The sequence below is a fragment of the Lycorma delicatula genome, chromosome 8, assembly GCF_047948215.1.
Source record: "Lycorma delicatula isolate Av1 chromosome 8, ASM4794821v1, whole genome shotgun sequence".
NCBI lineage: Eukaryota > Metazoa > Arthropoda > Insecta > Hemiptera > Fulgoridae > Lycorma > Lycorma delicatula.
In genome coordinates this window covers 86201890-86223271 of record NC_134462.1, presented here as the reverse complement: position 1 = coordinate 86223271, position 21382 = coordinate 86201890, and the positions used below count along the sequence as shown (strand labels likewise).

The following is a 21382-nucleotide window of genomic DNA, read 5'->3' as shown; positions in this document are numbered from 1 at the left end:
TTTCTTTGAGTTGTTTGCCCCAAGGCTGAACATTATTTTCATATGGGGGGATCATCTTCATTGTACACATGATGGCATTTATACCCAAAATATGTAACTGACTCAAACATAGTGAGCCACAACACAAATTGAACCTTCCTCTGCATCGCAAACATGATGACTAACATGGAAGTGCTGCTAATGTAAAAGTGGGCTAATGTAAAGTGGGTACTTGTTATGGTTATGTATAGTCCATCTCTCTGCAATGCTTTGTTCCTACGCTATAAACATTTAAAACCCCCACTACTGTTTTACAGGCATAACTGTACATAATTATATATCATTTTTATCAATTATTTGTGACTAAATTGAATTTTTAGGAAGCAAACTTAGAAAAATAATTCTATAAGTAATAGTGTACTGAATTTTCCAAGGTATACTATCAACAGCTATAATTAACCAAAGTTTAATCAAAATTATTTAAAGATTTTCAAAAAATCAGTTTTCTTTTCAGAAAATACTATTATAAAGACTGAATATTTTTTGTTAAAATCTAGAGGGATGATATCTTCAATGAGTGTATATAATTTGAATAAAATCAACAGCACTATTCAAATTAAGTAACAAATAAAGTATAGGATTAAAAAATGAACTGGTTTAAAACACGAGTTAAAAATATGATTTAAAAAGTAATTTTGTTCAATATAATTTTATAAAAATTAATACTTTTTTCTGATGAAAAAGATAATTAGAATTTATTTGAAATAGTTATTTATTTTAATAAAATTTAATTGCCAAAAAATAACAATTACAAAAAATTTATATAAGTTTACAAAAACAAGATAACAATATTGAAAAGAATATATCAATCAATCCTGTTACAATGCCAACCTGTCTTGAAGTCCGGTCCCTATCTTTTCCTCTACTGAAGTTCATTTTTTCTTTCATACACTGCAAAAAAAAAAATAACAAAAAATCAACAAGTAAATAAAACTAAAATAAATTATGTTCGTATAACATTTTATGCAAGAATACTAAGAATAAATGCCACCAACAAGTATGAAACCACTACAATCATCACAGTTCATTTCTAAATAATTATTGAAGCAATAGAGCATATCCAATTATATAGATTGTTTACGAGGTGAAAATATTTGTTAAAAGCAGCTAGGTACTTGCCCTAAATAACCATAGGCAAATATTTTATCGATTAAAAGAAGAATAAACAATTACTACATTAAAATGTGTATAAAATACAGACACTAAAAATTAAAAATTTAAAAATCTAAATTTATCTTATAATAAATAAAATCTTATATAATTTTATAATGAATTTATTAGATACATTTAAGACCAACTTTTAGTTTTAGACCACTTTTAGTAGACCAACCAAAATCCCAAATTTGTGTGGAAAAAGAATTCTTCCATTTTATACTTTATAGCAATCATCTTATTTATGAACAATTATTTTTTGTTTTTCAATTGTGCAGATACTAGAGATTGAAAGAGTGCTTATATGTAAAAGCACTCAAAATTATTTATAGTGAATTATCATTAAGTGATATCAGCCTACTTTGTTTTTATGATAGGTTCCAAGGTCAGTTAATCACAACTGGCTAATTGTAATGAGCTATACTCTACTAACCTAAGACAAGTATTAATTTATTATAGTCAAATTCTGTAAAAATAAGGTTATGAATGGTAACAAATTGTAAATGGTAAGTGGTACTGATAATAAATCTACAACTGTTTTGTTTTAAATAAAGATAACATATAGAGAAACTAACGCATTACAATTACACATTTTTCTTTCCTACAGAAAGTTTTTCTGATCTGGTAGTAAAACTTACATATAACATGCTCATTGTATGTAGAAAATTGGGTAATGCTGATTAAACCTTGCCTCATTGGCATTATGCAAATGTTATCTGATCTCATGCATATAACTGAACTCAACTTCACCATTTTTTTACTGCCAGATATTGTTCTGTACTACTTTAAATGGAGATCAATACAGTAGCAAAATTTCCAAACTTCAATTTAACAAATATCCAGATTATCCCAATAGTTCAGTCATTCTGAGTTTTTTATGTATTTTAAAAAAACTAGGAAAGACAAATAAATGTAAATTACTGAAAAGAATGGAAAGCACTTGCCAGAGTATGAGTCAAGGCAAAGAATAAGAAATAACTGTCACATAATCAAGATAAAACTGCCGAGTTGTGAAAATCTAAAGAACCGTAACATCTAGCTTGAGAGATAAATTCTTTATTCAGATGACAAAAGGGCTTGGCAGAAAATATACAATACCAACACATAAAATTATATATTATATTTATAAAGTAAATACTTAGCTGTAATAAAAAAATAAAGTAATAAAATTACCTTTACTTCGTCCCTAGTTTCTTCAATAAAGTTCTTTCTACTTGTCAATTCCTTGTTGTCTATTTTAAATTTTGTTGGATTCTTTTCAACAATTCGTAAGAAAACTTAGTTAAGGAGATGTAAATAAAAATTTAATCTAAAGATAAAAATACAAACAATTTAATAAGAGGAACTCAACATTATTGACTAGTTGTATAAAGTTATACAAGTTATATAATGAAGTTGTATAAAGGCAAAATAAATAACTTACTGAACAAGAGTTCTATATCAAGAAGAGGTATATGTATCACACGAGGGGAGGTTTGGTTAAAGAGGAAAAGAATGATAGCAAGTAACAGAGGAAGAAATTTAGATATTTGCGAAATATTAATTCATCAAGTGATAGTGATATTATTATGATAATATTGAAGAAGGAAAGCTAATAATGTAGTAATAAAATATTTTAAACCTTTAAAAATAATCTTAGACTTCTCTAGTCATTTTATTTATTAAACTCAAGAAATAAGTAACAGAATAATAATTATAAGAGATTATCAGTACATATTTAAACATACACCTTTCAGCAGTATTCAAGGATACACTCCTACAACTTAAGGGACGCTAAAATTTTAACATAGAAGGCATATGTGGTAATATAGACATTTACCAGAAGTAAGAAAAATAATTTCAACCTCTAATTTAATAATCGTACTTTATATGATGTATAAAACAACATAATCGTACAACATCCATCATAAGAGAATTATAAAAATGTCTACCATTAAATTAATTTTTTTTTAAAATACTAAAGTTGTGGCTAATGGGTAGTGCAATGCCATATTCAAACAGTCACAAGCAGCATGAAACTTGTATTATAGCTTATTGTATGTATCATCATGATGTGATATTTTGCCTGTTGGCAGGTCCCTGGCACCACTATTGTCTCCATCTGTTTATGTTTCATGTTTTTCTTTTCATCATACAGTCCTACATACAGTCTTCATAGCCATATATAATTACTATAAACAACAGAAACAAACACTTCATTAGTGTAACAGTAATATGCCAGTTAATTCTCACTGAATCACTGCTTCAACCTAATACAATCATAATTTATACATTCATAAGTTTATACATACACTGAAAATGTTTATTAAATAATTAAGAAATTCAGAAATTAGATAAAAATGTAAAAAAATCATTCTTTTTCACAAATGGAAACACTTCTGTTTCTATGAATAAATACTCTTGTTCGAGTAAAACGTAACACTTCCAAAACAACTACTACTGCTTCATCCAGCAGGCTAGATATGACGGAAGCTATTGAGGTATGGCTGGGCTATGTCCTACAGTGGGCATCTACCTCTCTGAGAGAGGGATATCTATCTATTATTATAAATAGATATTGCTAACGTGTTTCTTGGTTAAATCACATTTTATAAACAGGCAAAATGTACAAAATTTAGGAAAACATGTTTTGATGAAGAAAAAAATTGAAAACGTCCATTTTCACCGATTAAATATTTAGATAAAGAAATAAAACTAAATTGTTATGTTCGTAAGCATTTAATGACGGATTTTAAGTACATGAAAACAGTCTAGAAGTATTGAAAACTGTTCAATATGAAAACATTACGGAAAAATTTGATTATCGGATATGGTATTAACAAATTATGGTGACAATCCTAAGAACATGTAATAATATAATTAATGCAATGACATACACTCTAATAGTCTGTAGAAAAATTCACAAGTGTCAACATTTTGTGTTAATGTCAATATTAAAGTTTATATAATTGTATTGTAGATATATTCTAAAGGATTGCAAATTAAAAAAAAAACATTTTTAAAATATTTTCTGGTCTTTGTGAATCTTTGTATTTTCATTTTCTGAAAACCCTGAAAACTTGCTAAATTAACTGATTCATAAAGTGGTACAATTAATTTTTTCTTTGATGTATAAATATCAGATGTATAAAACTTTATAGCAAATGTGAAAAAAATGTATTAGACATATTTAATTGGTTCAATCACAAGACTTAATATTTTATTAAATTCCAAGAAATATAAATATAACAATCAATACGTGATTATTATTTTAACATTTATCTATAAATAAACAATTATAAGCATTTTTTTAGCCAAAAAATTAAATAAATATCTTTAGTTCTTATCAGCAAAAGTACTAGTATTAATAGGTGATTATTGTCTGTTTAAATTATAAAACAAATAAAAAATCTGTTTTCATACGTTCTGTAATTCTAATGAATTTTATTACTCTGATGATAATTTAAAAAAAATTAAAATAAATGATTATGATTAATACTAATGCCATCAAAATTTTACAATACGGTGTGATATTATATTACTATTAATGACACTAAAACATAATAAAATCAATATAAATCTATTAATTTTCATAAGATAGCATTAAGTCTAAATCAACAAAACCTGAGTGCAGATAATAGACAAATCTATCTAATAGTACAAGTAACAAATCTATCAAAACATACAGTTTACTTAATTTATTTGAGTGTTTCACAACTTTTTACCATACCATAAAGACACTTTAAGTGAAAATATCTGCCTATTTGATAGCCTTCGTGGAATAGCCACTTATTATAGTTGAATTTACGATAAAAATTATATACATAAATTAATATATAAATATAAGAAAACTATAAAAATAAATTAATAGGATAATTAAAAAAGGATATCAATTGTATCTTCTAAATCTTCAAGGTCCCATTCAATACTTCGTAATGCATTTCGCAATTCAGTCTTTGTCCACTCTAGTTCATCTTTAGATAAATTAGTACTTATCTCCTCCTGTAATTCAACCCACCGCCGATAAAGTCCTCTTGTTTTATTTAGTGCCTTTGATACTTCTCTAAAAAAATTAAACAGACTATTAAAAAACAATTAATACTTTAAAAAACCCAACAAAGCTAATTTATTTTGGATGTTATTCAAGAACACATGAATTTAGAGTATTATAAAATGGATATTTTGTATCAATAAATCACTGGCATAAAAGAATTTCCGAAATCATAAATTTAATCTTTTTTAATAATAAAAAATATAGTATTAGTAGTGGCTTTATTTTTTGGTATAATTTATTTATTTAAATAAAGTCTTTAAAGGAAATAAAGTATAATATGAATCATTAAATAATTACACAGGAAAGAGAGAAGGAATGTTTTTAACAAACCTTTTTTGAAGGGGGAACAAAACAAACATCTACTATGAATCTAGAATGATCTTATGGAGATTGTAGAGAGTTAATAAGTGCCAAGATAAAGGACAATATTACTTCTTAACTGCGCCTTCTAGCATCACAGAGGGATCACCCTAGATCCTAAAATAGCCTCAGTGTTGTATCATTTAATTGCTATGAATCCTTTTCCACTATTTTTGATAGTCAAAATCTATTTTAGGAAATAATTTTTTAACAACAAAATTCATTTGCTTTTGCCACAGCAATTATGTTGCAGAGAAATGTTTCATTGACCTCCGCAGAATAGGTTTCAGAAATAGAAGTGCCTGGATTTTGTTTCTGGTTAACCACCAGCTGAAGATATAAAATCTATTATCTATAGCCATGCTTGACCCAAAAGCTAGCAATTCATTTGTTAGTAAGGAGGGTAGTACATTACTTGCAGGTAATTAAAATAAATAAATTAGATAAGATGAGTGAAATACTACAAAATGTGATATATACAGTACTTTAATGAGTTCCACTTTTGAGGTACAATTCATTTTTTTACTACTGCCCATAAATTTTAAATTGGGTTTAAGTCTGGCAAGTTTCCAGGCTACAGAAAAGCACGCTGTTATTAAAAAAAATGTTTCTACTTTTTTGGCAATATAGGCAAATCTTGTTGAAACACTCCGTTACCTAATGGGAATCTGTTTTAAGTCGTGTCACAATCCTTTCCTTCAGAATCTTGATATATCTATCACTTTCAACATACCATCTACTGCACATAATGAACAAGTACCTTTAAATATGAAACAACCCCAAAATATTTTTCTCTGAGGATGTTTACCTAATTGTTGGATATGAGCTGTTGATGTATTTTCATCTGATGCTTTTCTAATGCATGGAACATTAACATAAAAATGTGACTTATCAGAAAACACAACATTTTTCCAGTCTTCTTTGTCCAGTTAGCATGTGCTTTGACCCACAAGAGCCTTTTTTGAATATTACTGGTGTTAAAAACTGGCCTTTTTTTCATAATGCTGGTGTTAAAAGCTACTTTTTAGCTGACTGGTGAACTTTCTTTCCAGCTATAAAAAGTTGGTGTTTACAGATGTTCCACAGGTTGCTAATTCTCGATTTATGACTGTAGCGGATAATTTAGGATCAAGTTACTTTTTCTTACTAATAACCGATCCCGTATTGGAATAGTCTTTCTTTTACAACCACTTTTGCCTTTCCTTTAAGGTGAAAAGATTAATTTGCATGCTACTGTATACACTGAAATGAGAAATCTGTGAGATGTTCAAATTTAAGATTAGTGCCCATCAGGAGTCATAAATGAAATATCAAATATAAATCTTGGTAAGTATATAGCTATTACAAACTATAAAGACTGAAATATTTCTAGACGAAGAGTAGCATAGTGAATTTAATAAATTAAAATAGAATGCCTCAAAGGAAATCCAGTGAAGCATGATATGTTTCCAATGGTATATGTAAAATTCTATAATATATATATATTAAATTCTCTGTAAAGATTATGATCCAGTCAAACAGAAACCCTACCCTATGAATCCTGACATGAGAAATTTAGTAATCAAAAAAAGTTTAGCAAATGCAAGCAATGGTTTGAAATTTAACTAACCACTTTATATCAGCTACAAATTGCCAATTGTGCTACTTAAGATGAGTGTGAATATGGATTATGTGTTAATTTCCTCAAGTTGAACGGTTAATGCCTGGGAAGTTAAAGTAGTGATGCACATCAAATCCTAGATTTGAATGTTAATTTTTTCAAAGATTAATTTAAAATTTATCTCAATATTTAATTTAAAAAAACATTTGGTAATGGGTCAGGGAATGTTTTAAAAATTGGGTTGAAATGCAGAGAAAATAATTATTTACAAATAAACCATCATTCAGCATAATTTATTATGCTGAGGAAAATTATCCAGATCAAATAGTACCAGATTGTAAATCATTCAATACTAACGTTTTGCAAGTTGAACTTCTCAAATCTGTTTAATTTTATTACACTTTATTTACATAAATTTTGTCAAAATTAGATTCTCTACAAAGTTAACTAGGAAGGGAGCAGTAAGAATCTAAATTATGTAATAAATTCAGGTAATCTTACATGCTATTGGCATTCTAAATGATCTTACATCCTTTTAATTCAACAAAACTTTACAAAATGAATTGTCTTTTTGTTATGTGCTTTGAGTAAAATTTGCATGTTATGGTTAATTGCTGAATGTTTCTCATTTCTGAGAGATGATTTGAAAAATTATCTCATGAGAGTGGTTCTGTGTAGTGTATGTATATACTCATTACAATATACCTGATGTCTAGTTTGTTCTAAGAAGAATTTAGTGCAATCAGTATATAGTTTGATGGTGAATCAGCATTTTGGGGATATATAACTGCTTTCTACTTCAAGTTTATTACCAGTTGTAACTCTTTTTGAAGTTCTAAGTTGATTATCAAGTGGATATTTAATTGTGTTTCATATGTGAATATGTTTGTTAGAATCCCTTTTATTAGATAAACACAACATAAACTGAAAGTATTATTTGATTAGGTACTTAAGGAGTTTTCCACCCTTTTTAACAAGAATTACACCATTAATAATACTATCAATAAACCCACAATGGGGTGCTACTAATTAGAAAAATTAAAACGTACATTTCTGAAATTTTATAATTCTTTTTAGTTTAATTTCTTAAGATATTAGGCAAAATTATTATCTTTAAAAATTTCACGTACCAGTATTGAAAATCTCATTCTTTTCTTTTAATCTCAATATACATGTTATGTTGTAAGTAAATTGAAAAATCAGGCTTATTGCAATGCGCTCAATTAATTGTTAATTATATATATAATCTAACCAAACCTATGCTCGCTAATCAAGGTTAGTGAGCAAAGCGAGCGTAGGTTAAGTTTGTTTAGATTATATTTATAATTACAAGCAATAAATACATCATATTTCATTTTCCAATTACCTGGGCACATAGCAATAAGCCTGATTTTTCAATTCGCCTACAAGATATATATGTATATAAACAGCATATATATACTTGCTGTTTATTAAAGTTTAAAAATACAAATTTTTATGCCGGTATATATAATCATATAAAGTATAATGTCATTTCTTGGGGTTTTTATGATACAAAAAAGGGTCACTGTTATTCTGAAAAAAATAACAATATACATTTTCACCAATCAGAAAAAGAAACCATTTTCATATAACTCAATATTTTGGCTTACAAAAAAGGCATTATTTTGCTTCCATTGCCATTTTTAATAAACTGCTTAACCATTTGAAAAATCTTCTTACTAGCTTTTTTAAAAAACAATTGAAAGTTTTCTTTTACAGAAGCAATATTATTATCTATTGAATTTTCAAGAGTTCGTTCGACCTTCGCCGATAAGAGTCTGCAGAACTGGACGGCACGGCGAAGTCATCAACGAACTTGTTTATACAGTTGAAAACATGACCTAATCTAAAAGTGAAATGAAAATGAGGGGAAAAATTAGAACATTATATTTCAGTTCAATTAGATTTTTAATAAAGTACACTTTCAAAAAATACCTTGAAATTTGTTAGACAACGTTTTTTTTTTCCATTTGATGAACCACAAGTCTCGAATATGACTCTCTTTTTCCTCAAAAAGATGGGTTTACGAATCGCGCCTAGGTAGTAGTACTTGATAGTACTAGGTAGCGTACAAAAACTTGATAATGTACATGAAATAATAAAATTTGAAAGAAAATTTACTACAGCTTGTTTCAATAGTAAATGCTCTCATGCCAATCACTTCATTAAAAAATAATAAAAATATTAGTTTACAAGAGGTTATAGCTGCTAATAACACAAAAAACACGAACAGTAGGAAAGTAAACAGAAATTTTTATTCTACAATTAGAACTATTTGATGAGAAATAAAAAAAAGTCATTTAATAATAATAATAATAATAAAAAGTGTGTGCATGATACGATAAAGACCTAGGGTTTCACTTACAAAGTAATAAGTGCAATATTACATCACGGATCTTCGATTCGTGAAGGTCTTATGCTAGTTTTATTAAAAAAGGAAAAATATGGTGCGAAGTGTCTTATGATTATTTGCTGTTTAAACAAATTAAATCGGGTAGGTAACAGCTTTATTAAACATGTATTTTATTTTAAAAAAAATTCTAAATTAATAACAGATTTTGATAGTAGAAATATAGTGTCCAGTATAATTTGTTTAAAAACACTTTTATTTATATTATAAACATTTTTGGTTTTTGAGCGGAAGAAATGATATCTGCGAGACTCTTACAGTACGGTTTATAATTTCATTGCAATTATTTTGGATTAAAAATACTAATTAAAAGAAAAAAAAAATGATACGGACCCCACATGACTTCCTTATACGCCTATTAAATTATACATACACTTTTTGCTGCAATTCATTTAAACTTATTTCATTTGAAAGTGAGATACGATACTCCAATTATTTAATAAAGTGGACATTTACACAATTGCTGAAAAATTAGTTAACATCAAATATTTATACAATTACTAATCAAACAATCTTACATGAAATATTAAGATAGAAAGTCCCTTTATTACACGTAATACTAGGTCAGTATTATTCGTATCTTCCTGAATTGCTGATGTGAATTGTGTGTGTTTTCTGGTATGTCATATAAATAAGAGTTAATAATAATTAAACTATTCCGTTTAGTGAATCCTGTACACTGGTTATAAATCTTAATTTCGACCTTACGGTGTAAAATTTGGTTTTTTATTATTGGATTATTTGGTGAATAATGAAAAACGAAAAAGAAACAATCTCATACGAAAAAAATATAACATGAAGAGGAAGGAAATTTTAAGAACAAGGGAAGAATAAAAAGATTAAGAGACGATGATAAACACAAACAGGAAGAAAATGTTAAAACCAAAGAAAGAATAAAAAGGAAGAAAATGCTGCAAACCAAAAAAAAAATAATCAGGTAGAAAATGTTGCAAACAAAGAAAGAATAAAAATATTGAGAGAAAATGATAAATATACAGAGAAAGAAAATGTTAAGGAAAAATAAGAAGATTAAGAGAGGGTGATGAATATAAAGAGAGAAAATTAGAAAACGTGTACACACATTAAGATCAGAAGAATTACACCAATCCAAAGAGCGATTAAATGATTGATTGGTAACAAAAAATAAATAAACGAAACTATGATCAGCTCCGACTTGGGAGAATATTGTCCGAGAATAGCAGAGGAGTAATGAACTAAATGAATAATTTTTGCAATTTATTAAAGATCGGGCACATATGCCGCAATATAAATGAAGTGTGGCCATTAAATAAGGAGACTAATGCTGTAAAATATTTTATTTTAAATTTATACATATTTAGTTATCTCCTTCAATATACATCCCCTTCTCTATTCCTACAACGCACCACGTGAGAATTTTCCATTGTTCGAGATAGTGCTGGAAGTCTTCTTCTGTGAGCTCTTTCATGACGCGTGTCGCTTTTTCTTTCATAGCTTCAACGGTCTGAAATCTTGTTCCTTCTAATACAGATTTGACCTTGGGAAATATTTAAAAGTCACATGGTGCCTGGTCAGGAGAATAAGGCGGATGGTCTAAAACAGGGATGTTATACTTGGCTAGAAAGTCTCGACAAAAAACACAGAGTGAGCCGGTGGTTGTCCTGATGAAGAACCCATGACTTGTTCTTTCTTCCACAATTCGGGTCGTTTTTTTCTTATTTTTTTCAAGGAGTTGGGTAAGGGCCTTGAATAAAGACAAGAATAGTTAACCGACGGTCATCGGATCAGATAACGCACACATGATTAGCGGTTTTTCCAAGTTTCATATGAAATTTCACGACAATTCTTTACTCTAATAAAACACTTTTCATTTTTTCGGCCAAACAAAAAAACAAATATTATCCAAACGAAGGCCACGGCCAGACTAATATGTCTACAGAAACTGGACTGGCAACAATCGAAAGAGAAGACTTCACGCTACACAGCTGTCGGTCGTACGAATTTGGCGCATGCGCAGTTCTTCTGTAGCAGCATTAGTCTCGTTATTTAATAGCCACACCTCGTATGTTGCTCTTGTGAGGGTCTATTTTTCAGTCAGTGTAGTTAGCTTCAATGTAGATAAAATTAAACTAGAAAATCCAAAAAAAATACGATTCTAAATTATAATTTTCAATTAATATTAAATAACCAGATGTTTCACCAAATCTATTATTACATATACACTTATGTAATAGTGCCTATTAAATTACATATACACATTTTTAAAAGTTTTATTTCATTAATAACTTCTGAATTTTTTAAACATTTTTTATGTTATTTAATTATTTCACTCATAACTTCTGATTTTTTTTCATTTTTTTATCGTTATTATTGAATTATTGATTATTATAAAAACAAAATTACAATGAAGGTTAATGTAACAATGATTAATAAATCAATCATTTTCATTTTAAAAAAGAAATTAAAAAAAAGAAGAAAAATGAGATGAAGTCTGATTTGAACCGATGTCCCTTCCCTTGTAAGATCCAAATATTTCATTAATTAACATTTTATTTGGCTATAATTCTGGAACCAATGAAAGTAAGTGCCACTTATGATATATTGATGAAAAGTTCTCAATTAGGGCTTATTACTGCACTTAAAAAGGTCAAAATGCAAATTTTGGGGGATTTTTGGCTTTTTTGGACACTTTTAGTTCAGTTGATTACAATCAACTGAGGGGGAGGTGCACGACTAGATGTTGCAACAGTCCGACATCCAAAATTTTAACATCCTACGGCTAATCGTTTTTGAGTTATGCGAGATACTTACGTATAGACATCACGCAGAAACTAGTCAAAATGGATGATCAAAGTGGGTATTTCCATTGAAATCTGGGAACCGAAATTTTTTGCGATCACAATACTTCCTTTACTTCATACAAGGGAGAAAAAAAAATACGATTTACTAGTATCCTGTTCAATGTGTACATAAATTAGTGCTAAAAATAATTTTCAATAGCGGTTTCTGATTTATGAACTATTTTGTAGTATTGTTTTATATTAAATAACTTTACCTTAACATCTTTTATGTGTTTGTATTTAAACAATTATTATGGACTTTAAAAAAAATCTATTCTACATCTTACAATTTGTTTTTATAATTATAATTTATCTTACATTGACAAGATCTATATAATATATTTAAAGCTTTACACATTAATTAAATTTTACTTTGAATATAAAAATATTAATTTAGCTTCTAGTTATAACTAGACTAGGAGCCCGTTTTTAACTTTTTATGTTTTCAAAGTAAACTTCAGTTTATGAAACATCCTACATTATTTCTAGTTTACCGGGTGATCATTTGAAAAGATACCACATTTATTATTCAGTAGCTATCAGTCCCATCGTATTTCTGTTTGCAGGCACGTATACCATTCTCGGGGGGAACCTTTTTAAAATTAGTTTCAAAGGGGTGGAAACCACCCTCTCCACTACATCTACTCCAACTCAAAAATCTTAAATGGCAATGGTAACACTTAACTGACAACCTGAAAAAAATAATGAATTTTGGTGAAAAGAAAATTAAAACCCGCACTCCTTCGGTAGGTGTGAAAAACCATTTGGGGTAGTATATGTTTTAAATTTCAGTCCAATAAAATAATTATAAAATTACGCGATATTACTTCTTAAACAATTTGAAATAATCATAATCTGCGGATTAAAACTGTGAAAATTATTTTTTAAATTACCAACACAAAATTTCGTCCTTAAATGTTTTCTAAATTTTCAACGGTTGAGAACTTATTTTTTTAAAATGAGACGACGTAGCTTATGACACCTCATTGGAAGGCCCTTTGAATGACAAATAATTTGGTACAAATAAAATAAAAATTGGTTCACTGGTATTGAAGTTAAGATTAAAAATGTGTTGTTTTTTTTTGTTATATTAGGATAAAGTGTTATTGGTCCAAGCATCAGGACTGAAATCGTCCGTTCTTGTTACAAATCTGGGTTTTCGTTTCTTCTCAAACACTGGAAAAACGTACCAGTAAACACGGCATTATAACATCAGTTAAACATACAAAAACCTACTTAGGTACCTAATTCTTTGCTGGTAACATGATGAAAAATTTATTACCAAATAAACTTAACGATTAAATAAAAACCAATCCATAAATGAATAATTGTTAATCAAAAAATAAAGCTTAAATCATTCATTAGTTAAGTTTGTTATGAAGGTTTTTAACAATAGCAGCCCGTAAGAAATAATAAATGAAACATTTTTTTTTTAACTCAATAAAATAAAAGTATCAATTTTTAAATCATGGAGAAAACCTAAAAAAAATAATAGCTCTAAGAAGCCGTATGTTAATGTAGAATAATAATATCCATTGGTAGTGAGTGATCATAACTACTTTGAAAAAAAAAGAAATATTGACACTTTATGATTTGCTTCAGCTAAGACATATTTGTTTATAAAGAATACCAACTTTATAAATAAATTTAGTCACGTCATTCGCCACGAATTTATGCTAGTCACCACTTTTACAGTATCATTAGTACCGGAAAACCTAAAAAATGTGATTTTGGAAAAATTAATGATACTGATTTACTACTTTTCGTGATAATGTTACAAAAGGAAAGATTTAGATAAGTTAAACAAACGTATTGCAGCATCATTTTTCCACCATATTATTTATTGTTTCCATTTCAGACTTCGTTATGAGAATTATCTCTTACGTGTAAATAATAATTTCATTATCGGTGTGAAAAATCACATCGGTTCATATTTCAGTAACATCATAAATTTCTTAATTTATTGTCAAACATATATTAAAAAAAAAAACATTCCAATTAAGTTTCGATGGTAAAATACCATTCATATAAATTTAATTTATTTAACATTTGAAAAAAGTTCTTGGAAAATAGGTTAAGAAAATTATTAATTTATTATCTATGAACCCTCAACACACTTTATTAAACAAAATGTGGATATACAAAAATATTGTTGGCGTACAAATCTAAAAAAAGATATTTCTTCATTTCTTAGTAAAGTGTCTTTCAGTTTTATTTTTGCTGAAAATTTCGATACATAAAATAATTACTAAAAAATTATTTAATTGTAGTGGTTAAATGTTTCTTTTTTTATGAAAGAGTAGGCGTTAACATCCATCTATGATAATTTGCCCGGTGGAAATCTGGTAGCATATGAAAAAATACTATGCCTGGCTGCGAGTTGAACCCCAAAAAAAATTATGTTAATATCAATTAATTTAAACACTAATATGTAAATATTAATTCGTTTTAATATCAATTAATTAAAATATTTAAAAATTAAATATATAAATAAATATTAATTTTTTTATTTAACTTTATCAACTTTTGAGTATTCAAGTGCTAACAAACAATTGTTATATGTCAATAGTGTTTTGCTGTAATATTTTCCTTTTTAAACTTTATAATTGTTTCATATAAAATTTTCATCATCAGTCTGAAAAAAGTGAATATCTACGAAGATCTAATTAATATAAAGTATTAAAACTATCAGTGTATTGTAATTTCTTCAGAGGAACAGTTTCGTCAGTGCAAGATTTTAACTCATTTTTTTTTAACTCAATAAAATAAAAGTATCAATTTTTAAACCATTTGTTCAAAATGATTCCCATTTTCCTATAAACAATAATAAAGCATTTGTTGAAATTCACATTTTACTTTTATTAAAGTTTCTTTAGTTACGTCACTACATGCTCTTACAATTTTATTTTTCAACTCTTGTTACGTTAGCACGAATTTCTTTATAAATTATTGATTTTAAATGACCCAACAAAAAAACATCCAGTGTTGTAAGATCAACAGATCTTGCCGGCCACTCAACTGTTCCTCTTCTACATACCCAATGGCAAGGAAATAATCAGTCCAACCATTGTCGAACTGGAAGTGAACAGCGAGCAGGTGCTCAATTTTGCTAAAAATGAAGCACGTTTTCGTTAAGTAACATGTTTCCATCGCCAACTTATTTTCTAAGGCGTGGACTATTAGCGGGCGAGTAACTTCATCCAGCAACTGCAAATACTTTTCATTTGTCAAATTCCCATCGATAAATACTAGACCGAAAATCCCGGCCTACATATTTATTTTTTTAAGGATACTGCGTGTTTCCAACATAGAAAAAACGAGCATTTACATCGACCCAGTATCGGCAGTTATGTTTGTTAACAAAGCCATTTGGTGAATTCATCAGAAAAACAAATATTTTTCGTAAACATTGGATTGACATTTATTAATTGAATCATTTCTTTACAGAATTCAATCCTTCTGTCGGCATCATCCTCATTTACTTGTTGATGCAGTTGAATTTTACACGGAAAAAATTTATTCAATTTTAATGTAGTGAAAACAGAACCATAAGAAATCCCCAGTTTCACGTGATATTTTACGAATTGAGTTCCGAGGATTTGCTACTACATTTCCCAAGATTAAGTTAATTCGTCTAAAACCTTTTGCCCTGCATGTTTCTTATTCACGACAGATACCGTTTGTTAGAATTTTTTTACAAGTTTTACAATGTAAGAATGCGAAATAATTTTTATTTGGATGCCGTTCATTAAACGCTTGGGCAGTTCTACCACATTTCTTTGTTCTCCATATGTAGAAATTATTGCAGTATTTTTCTCCGGATTGTAAGTCATTTTAACGACAAGAAATGAAAAGCCAAATGTTAGAACAATAACAAAAACCAAATGCCAATTTTAACTAAAGAACACAACAATTTAAATAAAACATCACGATGAAATATATACAATAAAAAATTTTTCCACTAATACACAGAATATGAAAAAAACCAATTTTCAAAAATTCCCATAAAAACTACGTTCTCAATGATTGGCAGAAAATTATAACCTGTTATAACAAGGTAATAAATTTTTCAACATGTTGCCAGCAAAGATTTATTTCTCTATGTGGGCGGATTTATTTTTCTTTTCACCAAAGTTCATTATTTTTTTCGGGTTGTCAATGTAATTAAATGTTACCATTGCCATTTAAGATTTTGAGTTGGGGTAGGTGTAGCTGAGAGGGTGGGTTCCACCCCTTTGAAAATAATTTTAAAAAGGTTCCTCCGAGAATGGTATACATGCCTGCAAACAGAAGTACGATGGGACTGATAGCTGTTGAATAATAAATGCGGTAACTTTTCAAATGAACACCCGGTATATGCCGTAAATATATTTAGTATATTGTGTATAAACTGTAAAATGTTCATCGATTAGAATATAATCATTCAAACATAATTAAAAAAATTATTTCCTTCAACGAACTTGTAACATCACAATAAACCTGCAGCATTACAGAAAAATATTGACAGATGATATTAAAAGATGCAATATAGTATATAAGTCTATCAGTAAATGATTTTAAACGTACATGTAAACTAAAAACAAGGATGCACATTTTATTAATAACTGGACCGTTTTAACCTGGTTTCTAAGATTACATTTACTAAATTAATGTTGAACAGAAGGCGTTCAAGAAACATTCAACTGATTTTCAACAAGATAAATAAAGCTTAATACATTAACAGTACATTTTAAAAAAATATTTACTTTTCAATAAACTAATTCTAATTTTAGGTAGTCCACAAATAACTATTTTTATTAGTTTTAATTTTTTTTCGTTTTATATCTCTATCGAAGTATGAAAATTAAACAAAAATATATGTTTACGTAGTGTTAAGCAAGGCATTAAAAAGAACCTGCAAAATCTAAACATTTCTTAAACCTAAATAGCAAGACTAAGCTAAATCTTTTAACATGATAATTCTACACAGTAATGTTATGTTTCAATGAGAAGTACCCGTTAAAAGAAGATGTAACTAAAAGCCGAATGTATTTCACTTTTAATGACAATTACACTTAATAACTGGCACTATTAAAAATAACACAACTGATTTAAAAAAAAAAACATACGTAAAAAATAATACTATTCAATCTTCTTTAAATTTTACAAAAAATCTAAATTAAATGCCAATCTCCGTGATGGAGAGGTAGTGTCTAGACCTTTCATCCGGAGATCTCGGATTCGAATCCTGATCAAACATGGCATTTTTCATACACTAAAAATTTCCATATACATATTCCCACACACAAGCTTCTTTGAGTGCTTCTGTGGCGAATTAATTCATCAGTCAAAAAAAAAATTGTGTAATATATATATACTTCTTTCTTTTTCCTGTTTAGCCTCCGGGAATTACTGTTCAGGTATTACTTCTGAGGATGATATGTATGTATGAGTATAAATGAAGTGTAGTCTTGTACAGTCTCAGTTCGACCATTCCTAAGATGTGTGGATAATTAAAACCCAACCACCAAAGAACACCGGTATCGAATCCGTATAAAAATAACGTATACGTAAAAAAATCCGTATAAAAATAACTGCCTTTACTAAGACTTGAACGCTGGAACTCTCGACTTCCAAATCAGATGATTTGGGAACATGAGGTCACCATTAGACCAACCCGGTGGGTTTTATATATATATATATATACTACATAAACAAAAAACTACCAACTTGTTAACCTTAAATTTAATGCCGACTTCAAAAAGTTGAAATTTAAAGAAGAATTAAAGGGTATTATTTTTCATTTTTGGTATTAGTCGCTGTTCGCGGTCTGAAATGGATATCGGGAGATAGACGTAAAAACCTCTACAAATATAATTTATTACGCTTAAATAACTTATAATGTATAAAAGAGATCAACAACAAATAGCAAAATACAATTCCCAATTACTACACACCGTACAGTAGTTTAATAGAGATTTGATACAGAATTAGCAGTAACATAATCGCAAAATCAATAATTCACCTAAGCAAGAATTATTCACTTTTAATGTTTACAAAAATAACTATTTTACACTTTATTAATTAATAATGTCATTTAGACCCCTGATGATGAAGAAATCACCGCATAGTCTCTTGTCTTAACCAGTATACAAAAACGGAATACTCCACGTATTCTTTGTTCGCTTGTTATCGCATACTGTGATCGCATTTATCGCAAACCGTGCTCGTGTAAATCGCACACTGTACCGAAAAACTGAAACTCCACTGTTCTCGGCAGTATTTGTATCTCTGGGCCAACGGCCTGACCTGCAGTACCAATACCCGACCAACTCTTTTGTTTGTTTAAGGCCAATGATTTCTATTGTCCGCACCTTCTACGCTTTTCTATAAATTCTCACTAGAAAGTATTACTTGGCAGTTTCGACTAGATTTTTTTTCCTACATTTTCTCTCTTCTTCTGGAAGTTTCTCCACCTGTTACACTGCCCCCTCCTTAAAACTGATAGTCCCGAACAAAACTCTGATAACACACCACGCGGTCCAGATGAACTACAATCTTCATCGTTCTTGGATTGCGCTGAATTCTACAGATTACGTCACTGCTTCTGTGCTCAGTACAATGTAAGATACTTCCCGATTGGTCTCAAGTTTCTGATATCTTCTATCTTCCTTGGACGGTAGAGCCCACTCGACCTCCTTGAAACCCAGACGAATTTGCCTATAGGTCGAGTCTTGCTTTCATGCGGTCGCGGGCCATCTTCAAATGTTGTCGGTCATAATGATGGATTTCTGTAGGCCACTAACCGATTCCGCTGTTACTGCATTTAAGTTTCCCAGGCAGTGAACGAAGAGCAAATCATATAGTAACCTCAGCTTTCTTAATCATGTTTTTGTAGGTAGTTTCACGCACAGCTGCTCTGTAAACCATTATAAAAAGAGGTAGTTTCTTGGTCCAAGTCAGGCTGATTAACCAATTGATGTAGTGTTCTACCATGTCATCTGACAGTGGACGAAGCGACGTAGTTCTTGTTTTTCATACACCGAAAAGCTCGGAAACCTCTTGCAAAAGATGAGATTCAAAGTTCCGCCCTTGGTCACTGTTTCTCTCGTACCCCAAAACGGCAGAAGAATTCATTCACCAGAGTGACAGCTACCGATAATGGTTCTTGGTTTGGTAAAGCGTATACTTCCGGCCATTTAGGGAAGTAATCCACGGTTAATAGTAAATACTTATATCCTCTGTCGGTGATCGGGAAAGGTCCAGCAATATCGATGGCAACCGCTCAAATGGTGCTCCCACGTTGTACTGATGCTTGTCCTCGACTAGTTACAAATCAATTACACAGCTTGCAACAATTCTACTACTGGCTCCATTTATCAGACGACGTTGAGAATTGGTGCAAGCTGCGTAATTGATGTGTAGCTAGTCGAGGACATCCATCAGTACAACAGTTGAGCACCTTTTCCGTTTTACTAACGGAAAAGGTTTTATTAGTCGGGCGGCTAAGTGACCTCCCGACGTTCCGCCATGAATTTATTCCAGAACTTTACCGTTTGGGAGAAAACGTTGCAGTATCCACAGTCTTCCATCCGCGGATTGCCCGGTAGAGAATGCCATCCTTCCAATAAACTTTGTACACCGGGCTTCGATTGTTGATCTCCCATTTTCGTCGTTCTCTTATCTCTTTCTCAATTAATAGCGGCCGTATCTGATAATTGTGATTCTCTCATTTCCTCTTTTTGCAAGTCTGTTGCTGCTATAATTTTGATTCAACGTACATCTGAAACTGCGATTCATTCTACCATGCGGCAGGACAGGTGGTCTGGAAAAAGCATCCGTATTTGAATGCTCCCTCCATTGAAATCATATTTTTGAAGACAACACTTTTTTTGGGCGGGGGCGAAAAACGCTTTGGCGTTACCATCGCCCGGAATAAAATTTTATAAAAAAAATAATAAATAGCTAAAAATAACTTTAACTAGAACTATCTTAAAAATTAAAAAAGTAAAAAACTAATATCACAGCCGTTAAACTAAAATTAAAAATAAGCGTAAAATTAAAACGTAAAATTTAACTAAAAATAAAAAGAATAACACAGATAAAATATCACTAAAAAACCTAAAACTAATATCAAAAACTAAAAATTAAATTTACCTAACTACTCTCACAGATAAAAAACTTAAAAATTAATAAAAACATATTTATATAAATAAAATAAAATTAACAAAATTAAAAAACTCGGCCCAAAACCAAAACTTCTTTATCATTGCCCATGATTTGAAGAAAGTTCCTGGGGAATTTATATTTATGAGCTAGGCCGCATAACAAATGCAGTCCACAAAACTTTCTAGCCAACGTGCTGTCTGTCCCTCGAGATTTCTAAAACTGAACCAGCCACACGATTGCCGAATGATCAGTTCGTAGTATGAAGTGCTTTCCATATAAATACACCTGTGGAAGTGTTCTAGTATCTTTAATACAGCAAGCAATTTTCGATGAGTCACGCAGTAGCCTCCGTCCGGTTTCGATAGAGTTTTTGCTGAAATAGACGATTACTCGTTCTTCTTCATCTTACATTCGCAAGATTACCCCGCCGATTTCAACGCTGGTTGTATCTGCACCAACTACGAATGTATCATCCGACCGAGGGTAACCAAGGAATGGAGCTGGACATAATTTCTTCTTCAAGAGTTAAAACTATTCAGCTCCATTAATCGTTCGAATTTTTCTGGTGCATTGCGGAATCCAAAAGGCATTACGGTAAATCGCCACAGACCTCATCCAGTAGAAAATGCAGTCTTCTCTTTGTCGTCTGGACACACAGCGACTTGCCAGTATCCATTTCGGTGATCGCAGGCGTGAAACTGATTGACTTGATCGCATCTGAGAGGTAACAGCGTTATGTTGCTAAGAGGTTAGGTGAATCGACTTCGGAGAAAATAAAGAAGATAGAACAGCATCATAGT

At 29.9% G+C, this 21382-nt stretch overlaps 1 protein-coding gene across 2 annotated transcripts in view; it reads right to left on the bottom strand.

Annotated features, from left to right (window-relative positions):
* The window catches only part of Syx6 (Syntaxin 6), a 48238-nt gene that overhangs the window by 10753 nt on the left and 16103 nt on the right, over positions 1-21382 (bottom strand). For both annotated transcript variants that reach the window (XM_075373022.1, XM_075373023.1), the window contains exons 2-4: positions 5061-5233; positions 2365-2459; positions 871-930 (exon numbers count right to left, since the gene is read on the bottom strand). In XM_075373022.1, the coding sequence (XP_075229137.1) occupies positions 871-930; positions 2365-2459; positions 5061-5233 (328 nt within the window). The remainder of the gene's footprint in view (positions 1-870; positions 931-2364; positions 2460-5060; positions 5234-21382) is intronic.